We start from the raw sequence: 14,728 nt of genomic DNA on the forward strand, positions 1-14,728 counted from the left end.
ACAAATACAAAAAGAATTAAGTCATACCATGCATCTTTTGTGACCACAATGTTATGGAAGTAGAAGTCAACCACAAGAAAAAATCTGGAAAGAGCATAAGACGTGGAGGTTAAATAACATACTACTAAACAATGAATGCGTTAACCGGGAAATCAAAGAATAAAAAGATACAGGGAAACAAATGAAAAAAACCAGTCTAAAACCCTTGGGATGCAGCCAAAACATTTCTGAGATGCAAGTTTACAGCAATACAGGCAACACTCAAGAAGAAAAGTCTCAAAAACCTAACATTACACCTAAAGGAGCTAGAAAAAGAACAAAAAACAAAACTGGACACCAACAGAATAAAGGTAGTAATTAAGATTAGAGCAGAAATAAATGATATAGGAACTAAAAAAAACAATAGAACAGATACAATTAAACCAGGAGCCGGTTCTTTGAAAAAAAAAAATCAGTAAAATTGATAAACCTCTAGCCGGACTTATCAAAAAGAGAAAAGGACCCAAATAGATACATTCACAAATGAGAGAGGAAAAAATAACAACACCATAGAGATACAAACGTAAAAGAATATTACAAAAAACTGTATGTCAACAAATTGGACAACCTAGAAGAAATCAATAAATTCCTAGAAACATAGAACCAGACAACCTAAAGGAAATGAGTTCCTAGCAACAAAGAATCTACCAAAAATTGAACCAAGACAACAAAGAACACTTGAACAGAAATAAAAGACATCAAATTGGTCAGGCAATTTTTATTATTTGCAGATGACATAGTACTATGTATAGAAAACCAGAGAGACTCCACCATAGAACTGCTAGAACTGATAAACAAATTCAGTAAAGCTGCAGGATACAAAATCAGTATACATAAATCTGCTGCCTTTCTATAAACCTGCAATGAAGCAGAAGAGAAATTAAGAAAACAATCCCTTTACAATTGTACCCAAAACAGTAAGATAGCTAGACATAAACCTAACAGAAGAAATCAAAGACCTGAACTCTGAAAACAATAAAACACTAATGAAAACATGGAAGGGGACACAAAAAAGTGCAAAGACATTCCGTGCTTGTGGTTTGAAAGAACAAATGTTAGAATGACCATATTGCCCAAAGCAATCTACACATTTTATGCAATCCTTACGAAAATACTAACAGCTTTTTTTCTTTTTCTTACAGAACTAGAACAAACAATCATAAAATTTGAATGGAACCACAAAAGACCTCAAATAGCCAAAGCAATCTTGAAAAAGAAAAGCAAAGCTGGAAGCATCACAATTCTGGAATTCAAGAAAGTTGTAGCAATAAAAACAGTATGGTACTGGCAAAAAACCAGCCACATCGATCAATGAAAAGAAGAGGAAATAAGTCCATAATTATATGGTCAAATAATTTTCAACAAAGCAGTAAAGAATATCTAATGGGAAAAGGATAATCTCCTCAACAATTAGTATGGGAAAACTGGATGACCATGTGCAAAAAAATGAAACTGGACCACTTTCTTATACCATATACAAAAATAATTCAAAATAGATTAAAGACCTAAGTGGGAGACCTGAAACCATAAAAATTCTAGTGGAGAGCACAGCAATACTTTCTCTGACATCAACCATAGCAACTTTTTTGTAGATAGGTCCTCTGAAGGGAAACAAAAGCAAAAATGAACTATTGGGACTACATCAAAATAAAAAATTCTGCACAGCGAAACAAACACCAAAATTAAAAGGCAACTTATGGCATGGGAGAAGATATTTCCAAGTGATATATCCCATAAAAGGTTAGTACCAAAATATATATAGGACTTATAAAACTCAACACCCAAAAACCAAATAATCCAATTAAAACACGGGCAGAAGACAGGAACAGACACTTCTCTAAAGAAAATATGCAGATGATCAACAGATACATGAAAAGATGCTCAACATCATCATTAGGGCACTGTAAATCAAAACTAAAATGAGATATCACCTCACACTCATCAGAATGGCTAAAATCAACAACACAAGAAACAACAGGTATTGGCGAGGATGTGGAGAAAAAGTAACCCTCTTGCACCGTTGGTGGGAATGCAAAGTGGTGCAGCCACTCTGGAAAACAGTATAGAGGTTACTCAAAAAGTTAAAAATAGAACTACCTTACAATCCAGCAATTGCCCTACTGGATATTAACCCAAAGAATACAAAAACATTAATTCAAACAAACACATGCACCCCCATGTTTATAGCAGCCTTATTTACAACAGCTAAGATATGAAGGCAACCCAAGTATCCAGTGATTGATGAATGAAGAAAGAAGATGTGGTATATGTATAAAACATAATATTACTGCATCATAAAAAAGAATGAAATCTTGCCATTTGCAACAACATGGATGGAGCTACAGAGTATAATGCTAAGTGGTATAAGTCAGCTAAAGACAAATACCATATGATTTCACTCATGTGTGGAATTTAAGAAACAAAACAAACAATCAAAGGGAAGAAAAAAAGAGAGACAAACCAAACAACTATACAGAACAAATTCATAGTTACCAGAGGAGAGGTGGGTGAGGGGGATAGGTGAAATTCGTAATGGGGATTAAGGAGTGCACTCGCCTTAATGAGCACCAGATGATTAAAACAAAAACCTAAAAAAAATCTTAAATGCATGTAAACTGCTAACTGACAAGCAAATGATCTCCTTAAGACAGGAACATCAGAAAAGGAGCAAAGGGGATAACCAACTGAAAAATTGCAAACCTCAAGTTATAACATGTGAGTATCACGGAGGTTAAGCAAAAAACATTCTGACCCATGAATACAACACACACACACACACACACACACACACACACACACACACACACAGCTGTGAGAAGTATGGAGTGGTAGCTGTGAGTTGTCCTAGTGCCTCAAATTCTGATCACATCTCTAGTTAAACTGAGAGCATGATCAAAAGAGGGTGGGATTGTTAAAAAGAAAACCACAGGTCTGAAATGGTGTCACTTGGGCCAGACCAAGTCATAGAACTGAAGCTTAATACCTAACTTAATTACAGTTTAAAGAAATGTAATCTAAACTGGGTCAGTCAAGAATTTTCTGATCAGGATCAATGAGGTAATCTGTGCAATAAGACCCTCTGTCCTTCCCCATTAGGGAAGGTGATCTTGCCTGCTAATCCTTTTTTATTTTGCTAGTAACTTTCTCGTCCCACTCTTCCTCCTCAGCCTTCCATTTTGTACAAGTACTCAGAGCTCCCCTCTACTTGCTAGATGAGAGGCTGTCCAATTCACAAATCATTTAATAAAGCCAATTGGACCTTCATACTTACTGCAATGAATATTTTTAATACCTAGAAATGAATTTGACCAAAGAGGCATCATGTAATATGTATACTTTGAATGCTGTAAGACATTGATGAAAAAATTGAAGACAACACAAATGAATGGAAATGTATACCATGCTCCCAGACTGCAAGAATCAGTATTGTTAAGATGTCTATAGTACTCAAAGCAATCTACAGATTCACTGAGGTCCCTATCAAAACACCAATGCATTTTCCAAAGAACTAGAAAAAATAATCCTAAAATTTGTATGGAACCACAAAAGACCCTGAATAACCAAAGCAATTTTTAAAAAATTTTTTAAATGTTTTATTTATTTTTGAGACAGAGAGAGAAAGAGCATGAGCAGGGGAGGGGCAGAGAGAGAGGGAGACACAGAATCAGAAGCAGGCTTCAGGCTCTGAACTGTCAGCACAGAGCCTGATGCGGGGCTCGAACTCACAGACTATGAGTTCATGACCTGAGCTGAGTTGGACAGTTAACCGACTGAGCCACCCACGTGCCCCCCAAAGCAATTTTGAGAAGGAAGAAAGTTGATTTCACTCCTGGATTTCAAGCTATACTACAAAGCTATAGTAATCAAACAGTATGACTTCACATCACAAACAGCTGACTTCACACATCAGTGAAGCAAATAGACAGTCTAGAAATAACCCCCCACTTGTATTGTCAATCAATCTTCAACAAATAAGGCAAGAATATATAATGGAAAAATACTGTCTCTTCAATAAATGGCATTGGGAAAATTGGACAACTACTTGCAAAGAATGAAACTGGACCACCTTCCTATACCACACACAAAAATAAACTCAAAATGGATTAAAGACTTTAATGTAAACCTGGATGCCATGAAACTCCTAGAAGAAAACATCGTAAGCTCTTTGACATTAGTCCTAGCAATTTATTTTTTGACTTGTCTCCTCAGGCAAGGGGAACAAAATAAAAAAAATAATAAATGAGACTACATCAAACTACAAAACTTTTACACAGTGAAATAAACCATGAATAATATGAGAAGGCAACCTATGGAAAGGGAGAGGATATTTACAAATGACATAATCAATAAGGGTTTAATATCCAAAATATACAAATAACTCATACAACCTAACACACAAACAATCCAATTAAAAAATGGGCAGAGGATCTGAATAGACATTTTTCCAAAGAAGATATACAGATGAAAAGATACACTACATCACTAACCACCAAGGAAATGCAAATCAAAATCACAATGAGATATCATCTAGTACCTGTCAGAATGACTACATCAAAAAGACAAGAAATAACAAGTGTGAGTGAAGATGTTAGAGAATAGGGAACTCTTGTGCACTGTTGGTGGGAATACAAAAAGCAACTGTGGAAAGTAGTAGGAAAATTATTCAAGAAATTAAAAATAGAATTACCATACAATTCAGCAATTTCACTTGTGTATTCATCTGAACAAAATAAATACCTTAATTAGAAAAGATACATGCACCCCAATGTTTACTGCAGCATTATTTACAAAGGCCAAGACGTGCAAGGTACCTAAGTGTCCGTCAATAGATGAATGGATAAAGAGGATGTGTATGTAGACACACACACACACAAATATTACTTGGTCATAAAAAAGAATAAAAGCTTGCCATTTGCAACAACATGGGCGGGAATAAAGGGTATTATGCTAAGTGAAAGAAGTCAGAAAAAGGAAAACACCATCAAGTTTCACTTATCTGTGGATTCCCAAAAACAAAACAGATACAAACTCATAGATAAAGAGAACAATCTGGTGGATGCCAGAGGGGACAGGGATCAGGGGTAGGCAAAATAGGGTAAAAAGATTGAAAGTTATAAGCTTGCAGCTAGCTATAAAATAAACAAGTCATGGGGAATGTGAGGTACAGCATAGGGAATATAGTTAACAATACTGTAACAACTTTGTATCATGACAGATGGTAGCTAGCTTTGTCATAGTTATCACTTCCTAATGTGATTAATATTGAGGCACTCTTGCTGTACACCTGAAATATTGTGTATCAAATATACATCGATAAAAAATCTATCAAAGAAAGAATAAATCAGAAATGGTTGTACTATTCCTGAACAGGTTTTTTAAGATATATTTTAAAAAGTTAATAGTCATCTTGAATGGTGAGATAGCCTCTCAAAAGCTTTAAGTCCTACTTATATAGCAGACATACTTTACACATGCATTTCCCCATAATCTCCCTTTTCTTATCCCTCTATTTGTTTTATCTTTACTTTCTTACTCACTGGAATAATAATTCTTATAATATTTGATGCATTCTGAGAAGTACCCATTAACTACTCAAAATTTTTTGAACAAGACAAGGTACAAATAAGTAAATAAAAATTTTAAAAGTATATCGATGTGTAGAAAGCTAACTTCTAAGACAGCAATTATTTTTACGAAGCACATTCAATTCCCAGATGAACATGACTAGAAGTTGCCTTTCTGGATTAAATTTTAAAGGTGTAGTGATAATCCCTGGGTACCGTTTTTTGTTTTTGTTTTTTTTTTTTTCCTGTTAGCCTGAGGTCTGAGAAAACTTGCCTCAGAATTTTCTTGTTATTCTAATTTCCACAAACCATTTCATTTAAAGAGAAATCAGTCTTGGACATCTTCCTTTGATATGTCCTTCTAACTCACAGAATGATGATTTTTGGATTCCACTGGAATGGTCAGCTCTCAAGGATACATCCCACTTCATTAACCTGCACCTTCCCCTCACTGGTCTTACCTGCAAGGCCTGCAGATCTGAGAAGGTCTTAGCAGGGATTGTATGGATGCCATTACTGTGCAGGAGTAGCAATTCCAATTTGTTCAGGCCAGAAAAATCCTTTTCTGTCAACCTAACCAAGCTGTTGTACCTGAAATAAAAATGTCAGGTATAAGCTAGGCTGGTCAACTGAAGTTCAAATGTCAAAGCAAAAGTGCGCATGCATGCACATCCACACACAAAACCCACTACCTCCCTTTTTATAGCCTGTGCTCTAAGGAGACAGTCATATGCTTGAAATATTATTGAAATTCACCAGATACCACAGGTCTATCCTCTACCTGGGCCTGGCAGCTGTGGTTACACTCTCCACACCACATCTCTTCTCATTTTCAAACTTTCATGCATATGCTGTTCCTTCAGGTTGGAATGCCCTTGACTCCACCCCTCTCTATTTGTGACTACTGTTAAGACCCAGACCATTGTTTTATGTGTCCCCCTCACTTTCCCACATAGAATTTATTATTATAAAGTAGTAGTTAAGAAACCTGAGCTCTGAAGCCAAATAGTTTGGCTATGATTAGGAACTCAGGCATTTGGTAGTGGTGCAACCCTGGGTAAAATTAATAACCTTTCTGTGTCTCACTTTCTTCATCTATAAAGTACACATATGCTACTCAAAAGGTGTCATGAGGTTTAAGTGAATGAATACATGAAGAGTGCTTAGCTCAATGCCAGGAGATAGTAAGGATACAAGCTGAACTCATTGCTCTTACCAGAGCGCTAGAGCTGGCTAAAAATAAGAGAGTTACCATCTGCACTGACTTGAAATATGCCTTCTTAGTCCTACATACCCACACCACCATTTGAGCAGAAAGAGGTTATCTCACCTCCGAAAATATGCCCATCAAATATGAAACCCACATAACCCGCATGCTCGAGGCTGTATACCGACCCAAGGGAATGGCAGTGGTCAAATGCAAGGATCATCAAAAAGGAGATTCAGAAATAATACAGGGCAACCAAGCAGCCAGCCAACAAGAGCCTCTTCTACAGGGGGCCCGCATATCCGGCCTTCTGCCACTACCACAGTCCAAATATACAGAAAAGGATAAACCCAGGGCAAATGAAAAGGGATTTTCCCTAGACAACAGTTGATGGTATTTGTTAGATGAAATCTTGGTCATTCCTCAAAATCTTCAATGCAAACTATTTAAGGCCCTTCATGACTCCTCTCATTTAGGACAGATGCCTTACAAACTCTCATTTTCTCAACATTCCAAGGTAAAGGATTTTCCCAGGTGGTTCAACAAATAACTTCCTCTTGCCCCACCTGCATATAGAACAACCCTGAAGGCATCCATTGGACTTAATCCAACAATACAGAGGCATGGATCCTACCATGGGGAAGGCTGGCAGATGGATTTTACTCAGATGCCACCCTGCAGAGGATACAAATACCTCTTCATGTTTGTTGACACTTTCACAGCGTAGATAGAGTCATACCCCACACAGACTGAAAGAGCAACTGAGGTAGTCAACAAACTTCTACATGAAATCATTCCCTCATTTGGCCTCTGAAAGTCACCTCTTTGTGGCCACCATAGTTCAGTCTGTCTCCAAAGAACTGGGTATGAAATACCACCTCCACTGTGCTTGAAGGCCAGAGCCTTCTGGGAAGGTGGAAAGGGCTAACCAATACCTAAAAGGTACTATTAAAAAGCTCACACAAGAAACATTACTAAACTGGAAAGAAGCCTTGCCATTGCTCTTCTCTGTAGTCATATAGGCCCAAGGAGGCCCTGGGTTTAAGTCCTTTCTAGGTCCCCTATTGGCCACCCTTCCTACCTACAGACTTCTTGGTAGATCCAAAGACTCTAGGGATACAAACTCATATTATGTCTCCATATGCAAAGTTCAACAGGCTTTAAAGGAATATGACCTAACAGTTTCCACTACCAAACAAGAGTCACCTCCTCTATATGAACTGTGATCAGGTTCTAATGAAAGTCTGGAAGATGGCTCCCCTAAATCCTAGCTAGAATCTACTTGGAAAGGGCCTTTCTGGGCTCTTTTGTCTTTCCCTACAACCATCACAGTACCAGGAATCCCTAGCTAGACCCATCACTCCAGAGTCAAACCATGGCATCAGCCCCTGGCCAACACCATGGATGCCTACTCCTGTGCACCTCTTCTAAAAGATGCTTTTCAAAAAGATTACTCATGGCACATAAGTCTTCTTTTTCTGTGTCATCCCATTAGGAACAGGGCCTGCCATAGCCATCTTTTCCTTTTTACAACTTAGTTGTCTTTTTCCCCCCACTATGGAATCATTTCTCCTACAAACCCTTTACTTTCTTCTCCACCTTAAAAATTTCCATACCGAGGGAGCATCTTTCTTCTTGGATGATCTGTCCACAACTGTTTACAATTACACCCTTATTCCCTTTATACCCCTTGTTCCAGAGACTCCCTAGGGACTCTTTGGGTCACAACTAATCAATATATTGGTATCTTTGTTCCTCCAGGTTACAGGCCATCAATTTCCAAATGGTCCTCAACCAAAGATATCAACCTTCAGACACCTACAAACTCTTTCCTTTTCAGAAGTCCCTTGGACGAACACCACCAGTCACCACCGCCTTCTTTTGTTGATAGTCAGCAAGTAATGATGGACTCCCAAAATCTTTGCAATACCCTCCGTAACAGTCTGAAGAAGCCATAGCAGTCATTGCCCCAATTTCCAATGAATTGGGATCCAATCACTTGGGGGCCAGTGGTGGGGGGAGGAAGTGTCAGGCAGTTAGGCATGAGGGAGGAGGGATAAAGCAGATGCTGGCCACACCCTTGGAGCCACCCTGGAGGGTTAACAGCCACACTTTCAGGGACACCTCTAGAGGCTAACAAAACAGAAAAGGCCAATCCACAAAGCTGGCTCAAAAGCCACAAGGGGGCTTACAAGACCTGAGCATGCACAAAAAAGATGCAATTTGCCCTTAAGGTCACAGCAAAAGCTGATTAAAAACTCATAAATATACAACATATAAATAAATATAATTATAACAGAATGCATCATGCGTAGGCGCATGCACAGAAGCCAAAACATTATATAACCACCAGCTGCCAATCAAAAATGTCAATCAAAATCCAAATTTACATACGCAGAAAACAGGCTTAAAAGGATGCAGTTAGAGCTCCTAGGGCCATTGGCTCATTTGCTGGGCAGTGGCCCAATTTCACTCTTCAAAGTATACTATATTCATCTACTCAATAAACTCTATCTCTCCATTCTGGTCTCTGATCTCTAATTCTTTGGTGCATCTGGGACAAGAACTGAGTGAGCTGATAACAGCTATCATATTAGTGACCATTCCCAGGGTACTTTGTATGCTCTATTACAGCTCTTATTGAATTGTAGTCAGGTGCATCTGTCTTCTCCCTGTAACTATGGCTTCTAGAAATGAATAATAGGTCTTGTTCATTGTTGTGTCCCTGGCATCATCCACTGTGATTGGCACATAGTAGGAGCTCACTATTGTCAAATAAATGATGTTACATCTGACTACATGTGCACTCCTCTCTCCCCCTCTCTCTCTCACACACACACACACACACACACACACACACACACACAGTTTTTCATAAACCTCTAAAATAGAGTTACCTTTTAGCTGATTTAATTAGACTTAGATTTTAAAAAGCTTTTTAAACAGTTTCAGTTTGTATGAAAAGAAGTCCAAGGGCCTTAAAAAAGATCTATCCAACTTTTCATATGTATCCTTTATATAGATCATTTCCTTCTGATAGATGTCAACTCTAAAAGTTAACAAGTTATTTGCCAGCAAAAATGTAGTCAGAATGAAGTGTTTCTATAATCATGGGCCTCCCATTCTAGTAAGAGTGATTTCAGGTTCCTCCAAGTAAAAGTTTACCACAAAAATTTTTCCTATTGCCCCTAACAAACTTCAGATCTTCCTGTGCTTATTTCAGAAGAGAAGTAGTATTAAAATTTTTTGGTTAATCTCCTCCAATCACAAAGTTTGTTTGAGGATTTGATTCAAAGCATCAACGTCATCTCTCCTAGAGAAGGGAACAGGACAAGGACCCCCACATACCCTAAATTGATACGCTCCACGTTGGGTGGGATGCTGTCTGGGATGGAGGTCAGGTACCGAAACGTGCAGTGCACCTCTGTAGGCACATAACAGGCACAGCGGCGAGGGCAGGCCTTGCCTCCGGGGCTGGCTGCCAGGCAGAGCACAGAGAACGAGACCAGCAAGGAGGTGATTCCTTTGCCTTTCACCTTCATCCTGAAAATAAACAAAATCACACCTCAGAGTTTTAAGTATGGTTTGAGCAAAGTTCCAGTACAACCACACACAGTAAATCTGGTAATCTGAGAGAGCTTTCTGAAGAGCCGTAAACGGCCAATTTCATTCCCAACTTGCATGGTAAAACTCACTCTTTACAAAGCCATAGTGTCTGCTGGCCTCACATGGAGCTTTGTGATCAAGTGGGATATTTATTGTTGTGAAAATTCCTTCACAACTTCTCACTTCTTAATGAAAAGCAGTAATCCCTATTATTTAGAGATTCAATAGAGAGAGAAAATAAGAGACCATAATGAAAGTATTATGACAACTGAAATACAGAAGGCTTAGTTTCCAGTTTATACATTAGTTTTTTTTTGACCAGCTCTTAAAAAACTGATTAGAAAACTAATCTGTGTGCGTCACAGTAAGTTTGGAAGCTGTAAATAATAGAAAGTAAAATTACTCATATTTCCACCACCCAGATATAATCATTAACATTTTGCTATATTCCTTCTGGGCTTTTATATGTTGTGTATGCTTCTGTGTGTGTGTACATATGTGTATATGTGTGAATATATGATCAAACTAAATTTCCTAACACATTTTATTCCCTGCATCTATAAGGTCTGTTTTTTGCTTTCTTAAATCTTCTTCAAAAACAATCTTAAGAGCTGTAATAATCCACTGGATGGGTGAATAAATCTCTAACACGTCCTCTAGTCCTTGCCAAAAAAGACACATTGCACACTTCCCTGCCATATAATGAGCGTGACCACAGTAACTTCCCAGAGCAGAGGACTTGAGCCTTGCACCTGCACTGGAATGGGCCACACTGACCCCTGGAAGGCATGATGCTGCTTTCTTTTGCTTTGCCAAGAACATCCCTGTGTACCTTTCCTTGGTTGTTCCTCCCCCTCCTTCCCGCTTCTCCCCTTCCTCCTCCCCCCTACTCTGTCTGCCATGGGAGTAGGGAAAGCATCATCAGGGAAAAAAATATCCTTGGCTTGTTGGAAAAATTACATGTATTACTCACACGTGGGGCGAGCTCAGGGCTCCAAACCTAATCTTCTACTGAAACTCCTATTATACAAGAGCTGCAATAAAATTTTCATTGTGCTTTTCTAAGAAAAGTGACCTTCATAATTTATAAATCTCAGCATTCCTTGGGATAGAATGGTTTCTTTTGGATTATACCCGCAACCATCCTTTAGCCATAAACAGTGCTAAAAAACAGACTGCTTATCTTCATATGGATAAAGATAATGGAATTATTATTAGAATTTAGCCCAAAGTAAAATTTAATATAGGATTAATCACATGACTGCTTTTGTCATTAGAACCATCTGATGATTACAAACATTTTAAGTAAACATATGATTAGAGACAGCATTTCCACCTTATCATTCGTTAAGCAAACAAATGGTAGGATGAAGGGAATTCTGTTGTTCAGATAGAAAACAGAAGTTCTGGATAATACCCACATGAGAGCGATTTAAAAGAATCCCAACTCTAAAAGGATAAGTGCATAGTGGATTCCCAAAAACTTAAACCTGAAAATGTATGTAACGAAACAGATTGAAATTAACAATACCTGAGCTCTTCTTTTCCTGGTTCTGAGTCCTCTCCTGACCCAGGCAGAGACAGAAGATCTTACCAGGAAATGAAGTGTATCCAAAACTGAGTGAGGAAAAGTTCTCTGCTCCCAAAGTGAGCAAACAGCTCAGTCTTTGCGGCTTGCAGCTCAGTGATGATACTCTGGAGACAGACCTGGAGCGTTTCCACGGCTTCAGCGTACTGTAACCCGTGCCCACGTTAACCCAAAAGAAGCGTTTCCTGTAGTACAGTTTTTACAGAAACAAAAGACAAAGTGGAAGCTTTGCAATTTCCTTTCTCCTCCCTCAACAGTGTGCTTTAAAGACTCTCTAAAGTTGTCATTTAAATGTAACTATTATCACTCCATTTTGCCTCCAGGTCCCAGGAGTTTCTCCTCTGTTTTTGGACGAATCTGTCATAGATGCTCACAATACGGGTCGCCGCCAACTGAATTAATCTTTGCTCTGTGTCTTTTGCCTGGCACCAGTCACGAAAGAGGTGACTTTCTCCTTCTTGCCTTAATGTCCCCTTGCTCTCCTGTGCGTCCTGCCCAGGCGCTCGCCCGAGCTGCCTCCTGCAGCGGGACACGCCGCGTTCCCACGCCAAGCCCCTGGTCGCGCGGGCGTCCCGCCGGTCCCCTTCCAGGAAGGGACTGGAGGAGCCGCTCACCTCTTTGCCCAGGTGACCAATGGGCTCACGCCGCCAGCGATGTCCCAAGCTCAGCCGCCGGGTGGGGCCTCGGGACCTCCCAGAGCCAGGAGGAAAGGCGGGGCGGGCACCGGGGTGACGTTGACTTCTGTGTTTGGGGACTCCGCCGGGGCTTTGCGGCACACGGAAGATAAACGACCACCAAGCTCCTCTTTATTTCTCAGGGAGCGCGGGACGCCTGTTTCCTTCTGTCTCGTTTCCTCCTTGATTTCGAATTCCTGGGCACAGGGGAGTTGGTGGGCAGGACAGTTTCGGCGGACCGCTTTCACCTGTTGACAGGCGGGCCTGTGGGTTTCAGACTTTGCTGAGTTACCACGGGCTGTTCTCGGATCTCTGCTTGGTGAGGAAAACCTGTGATAACCTGCAGTTTGAATTTCCTGTTCGGCCCAATTGGAGAAACCTGTCTTGTGAAAAGGATTATCAGAGAACTGGATTTCAGTTCAATGCAGTTGTTTGATTTGTATTTGTTTGGATTGTGTTCCCCTCTGTCATCTCCACCCCCATCCCCACTGTCCAGGAATTGCCCCTAGCAACTGAGACCTTGTTTAATAGCTCCTGCACTTGTAAACAGGGCTCTCAACATTTCGACTCATAAACACTGAATTAATATAGCCAAAATGACCATGTTTCATTCCCTCTAGTTACACTGTATTTAAGCTTTTGATGGGAATTTGAAATTAATACCTTAGAGCAGTGGATATCAGGGACAAACAACATCATTGTCACACCGGGGACCTTGTTAAAAATATGAATTCTCGGGCTCCATCCCAGAATCACTGAGTCAGAAACTGCAAGGATGGGACCTAGAAATCCATGTGTTGACAAGCCTTCCAGATGATTCCCATATAGCTAAATTTGAGAATTGCTAGTTTAGGGAAATAACTTCTTATAATGACAACAGCTTACATTTGAGGGTTTCCTCTGTGACAAGAACTATTATAAGCATTTTACAAATACCAACTCATGTGAACCTCAGGCCACCACCAAGAAAAAAAAAAACTAACAGGAAAGTATTCATGTTTTTTCCATTTTCAGGTACACAAAGAAAAGTGACTTACTCCAGGTCACTGCAGCTCTTAGAGAAAGTAAAGTTGACTCAGACCCAGGCAGTCTGGCACTCTAGCCTCAGCATTTAACCACAGAGCCAGGGTTGTCTCACTTAGCCAAACACTGGGAATGTCCCATATCCAATGGCCAAGCATTCAAATGATTTATAGTTAGTAATAAGTTGGTTACCGAGGTACAATTAAAGAAGCAGGGACTCAGAAGTAACTCTAGAAGCGTGTGTGATATGAACATAGTCTTTAGCTCCTTAGAGCTGACATGGTTAAGTTAAAAAAATTCATATCTGATGTCCAAACTTGGATGATTACTTTGGAAATATGGCATACTTGTGGATTCTTGCACTGGACAGTTTTTCTTCTACAACTCCTTGACAACCAACCTCATGGTGATAGTCAATTCCTACTCAAAATCTGGAGTTTCAGATCCCCACTAAGATGAACCACAGGAGGGGCACCCGGGTGGCTCAGTTGGTTGAGCATCCGACTTTGGTCAGGTCATGATCTCACCATTCATGGGTTCAAGCCCCATATTCGGCCCTGTGCTGACAGCTCAGAGCCTGGAGTCTGCTTTGGATTCTATGCCTCCCACTCTCTCTGCCCCTCCCCCGCTCGCGCTCTCTCTCTCTCAAAAATAAATAAACATTAAAAAACATTAAAAAAAAAACATGAACCACAGGAGGAGGACTGTGGCATATTATACTCCTCATTTTCCCAGGGTGGTAACCCCGGGGTCATTTTTTTTTTTTTTTGCTGTAGTTACCGTTTAATAATGTTTTTTGTTTTAAGACTTTTTATGAGGGGGATTCCTACATCTGCTTTATTTCTACAAATGTTTTATATGCGTGTATAGTGCTCAAATATTCTCAAGAGGTGGATTCTAAAATTATTCCCATTTTTCGGATGAAATTTCTGAGGATAAGGGATGTTAAATGATTCAGAGCCAGAACACAATACTGAATTAACTTTTAACTGTAAGGCCCCTGCCCTTAAGGCCCAACTTTCCATAG

General features: G+C 39.6%; 1 protein-coding gene across 3 annotated transcripts in view; it reads right to left on the minus strand.

Moving 5' to 3' along the window:
• The window catches only part of IGSF10 (immunoglobulin superfamily member 10), a 74,971-nt gene extending 62,107 nt beyond the window's left edge, over positions 1 to 12,864 (minus strand). The window contains exons 1-3 of one of the 3 annotated variants that reach the window (XM_047875163.1): positions 11,948 to 12,864; positions 10,159 to 10,353; positions 6,065 to 6,194 (exon numbers count right to left, since the gene is read on the minus strand). In XM_047875163.1, the coding sequence (XP_047731119.1) occupies positions 6,065 to 6,194; positions 10,159 to 10,352 (324 nt within the window). In that variant the 5' untranslated portion in view covers position 10,353; positions 11,948 to 12,864. Of the gene's footprint in view, positions 1 to 6,064; positions 6,195 to 10,158; positions 10,354 to 11,947 lie in introns of those variants that run through there. The other 2 variants (XM_047875165.1, XM_047875164.1) reach the window with 2 other exon arrangements.
• Between the last annotated feature and the right edge of the window lie 1,864 nt (positions 12,865 to 14,728).

This window comes from Prionailurus viverrinus, chromosome C2 (assembly GCF_022837055.1).
Source record: "Prionailurus viverrinus isolate Anna chromosome C2, UM_Priviv_1.0, whole genome shotgun sequence".
NCBI classification, from domain to species: domain Eukaryota; kingdom Metazoa; phylum Chordata; class Mammalia; order Carnivora; family Felidae; genus Prionailurus; species Prionailurus viverrinus.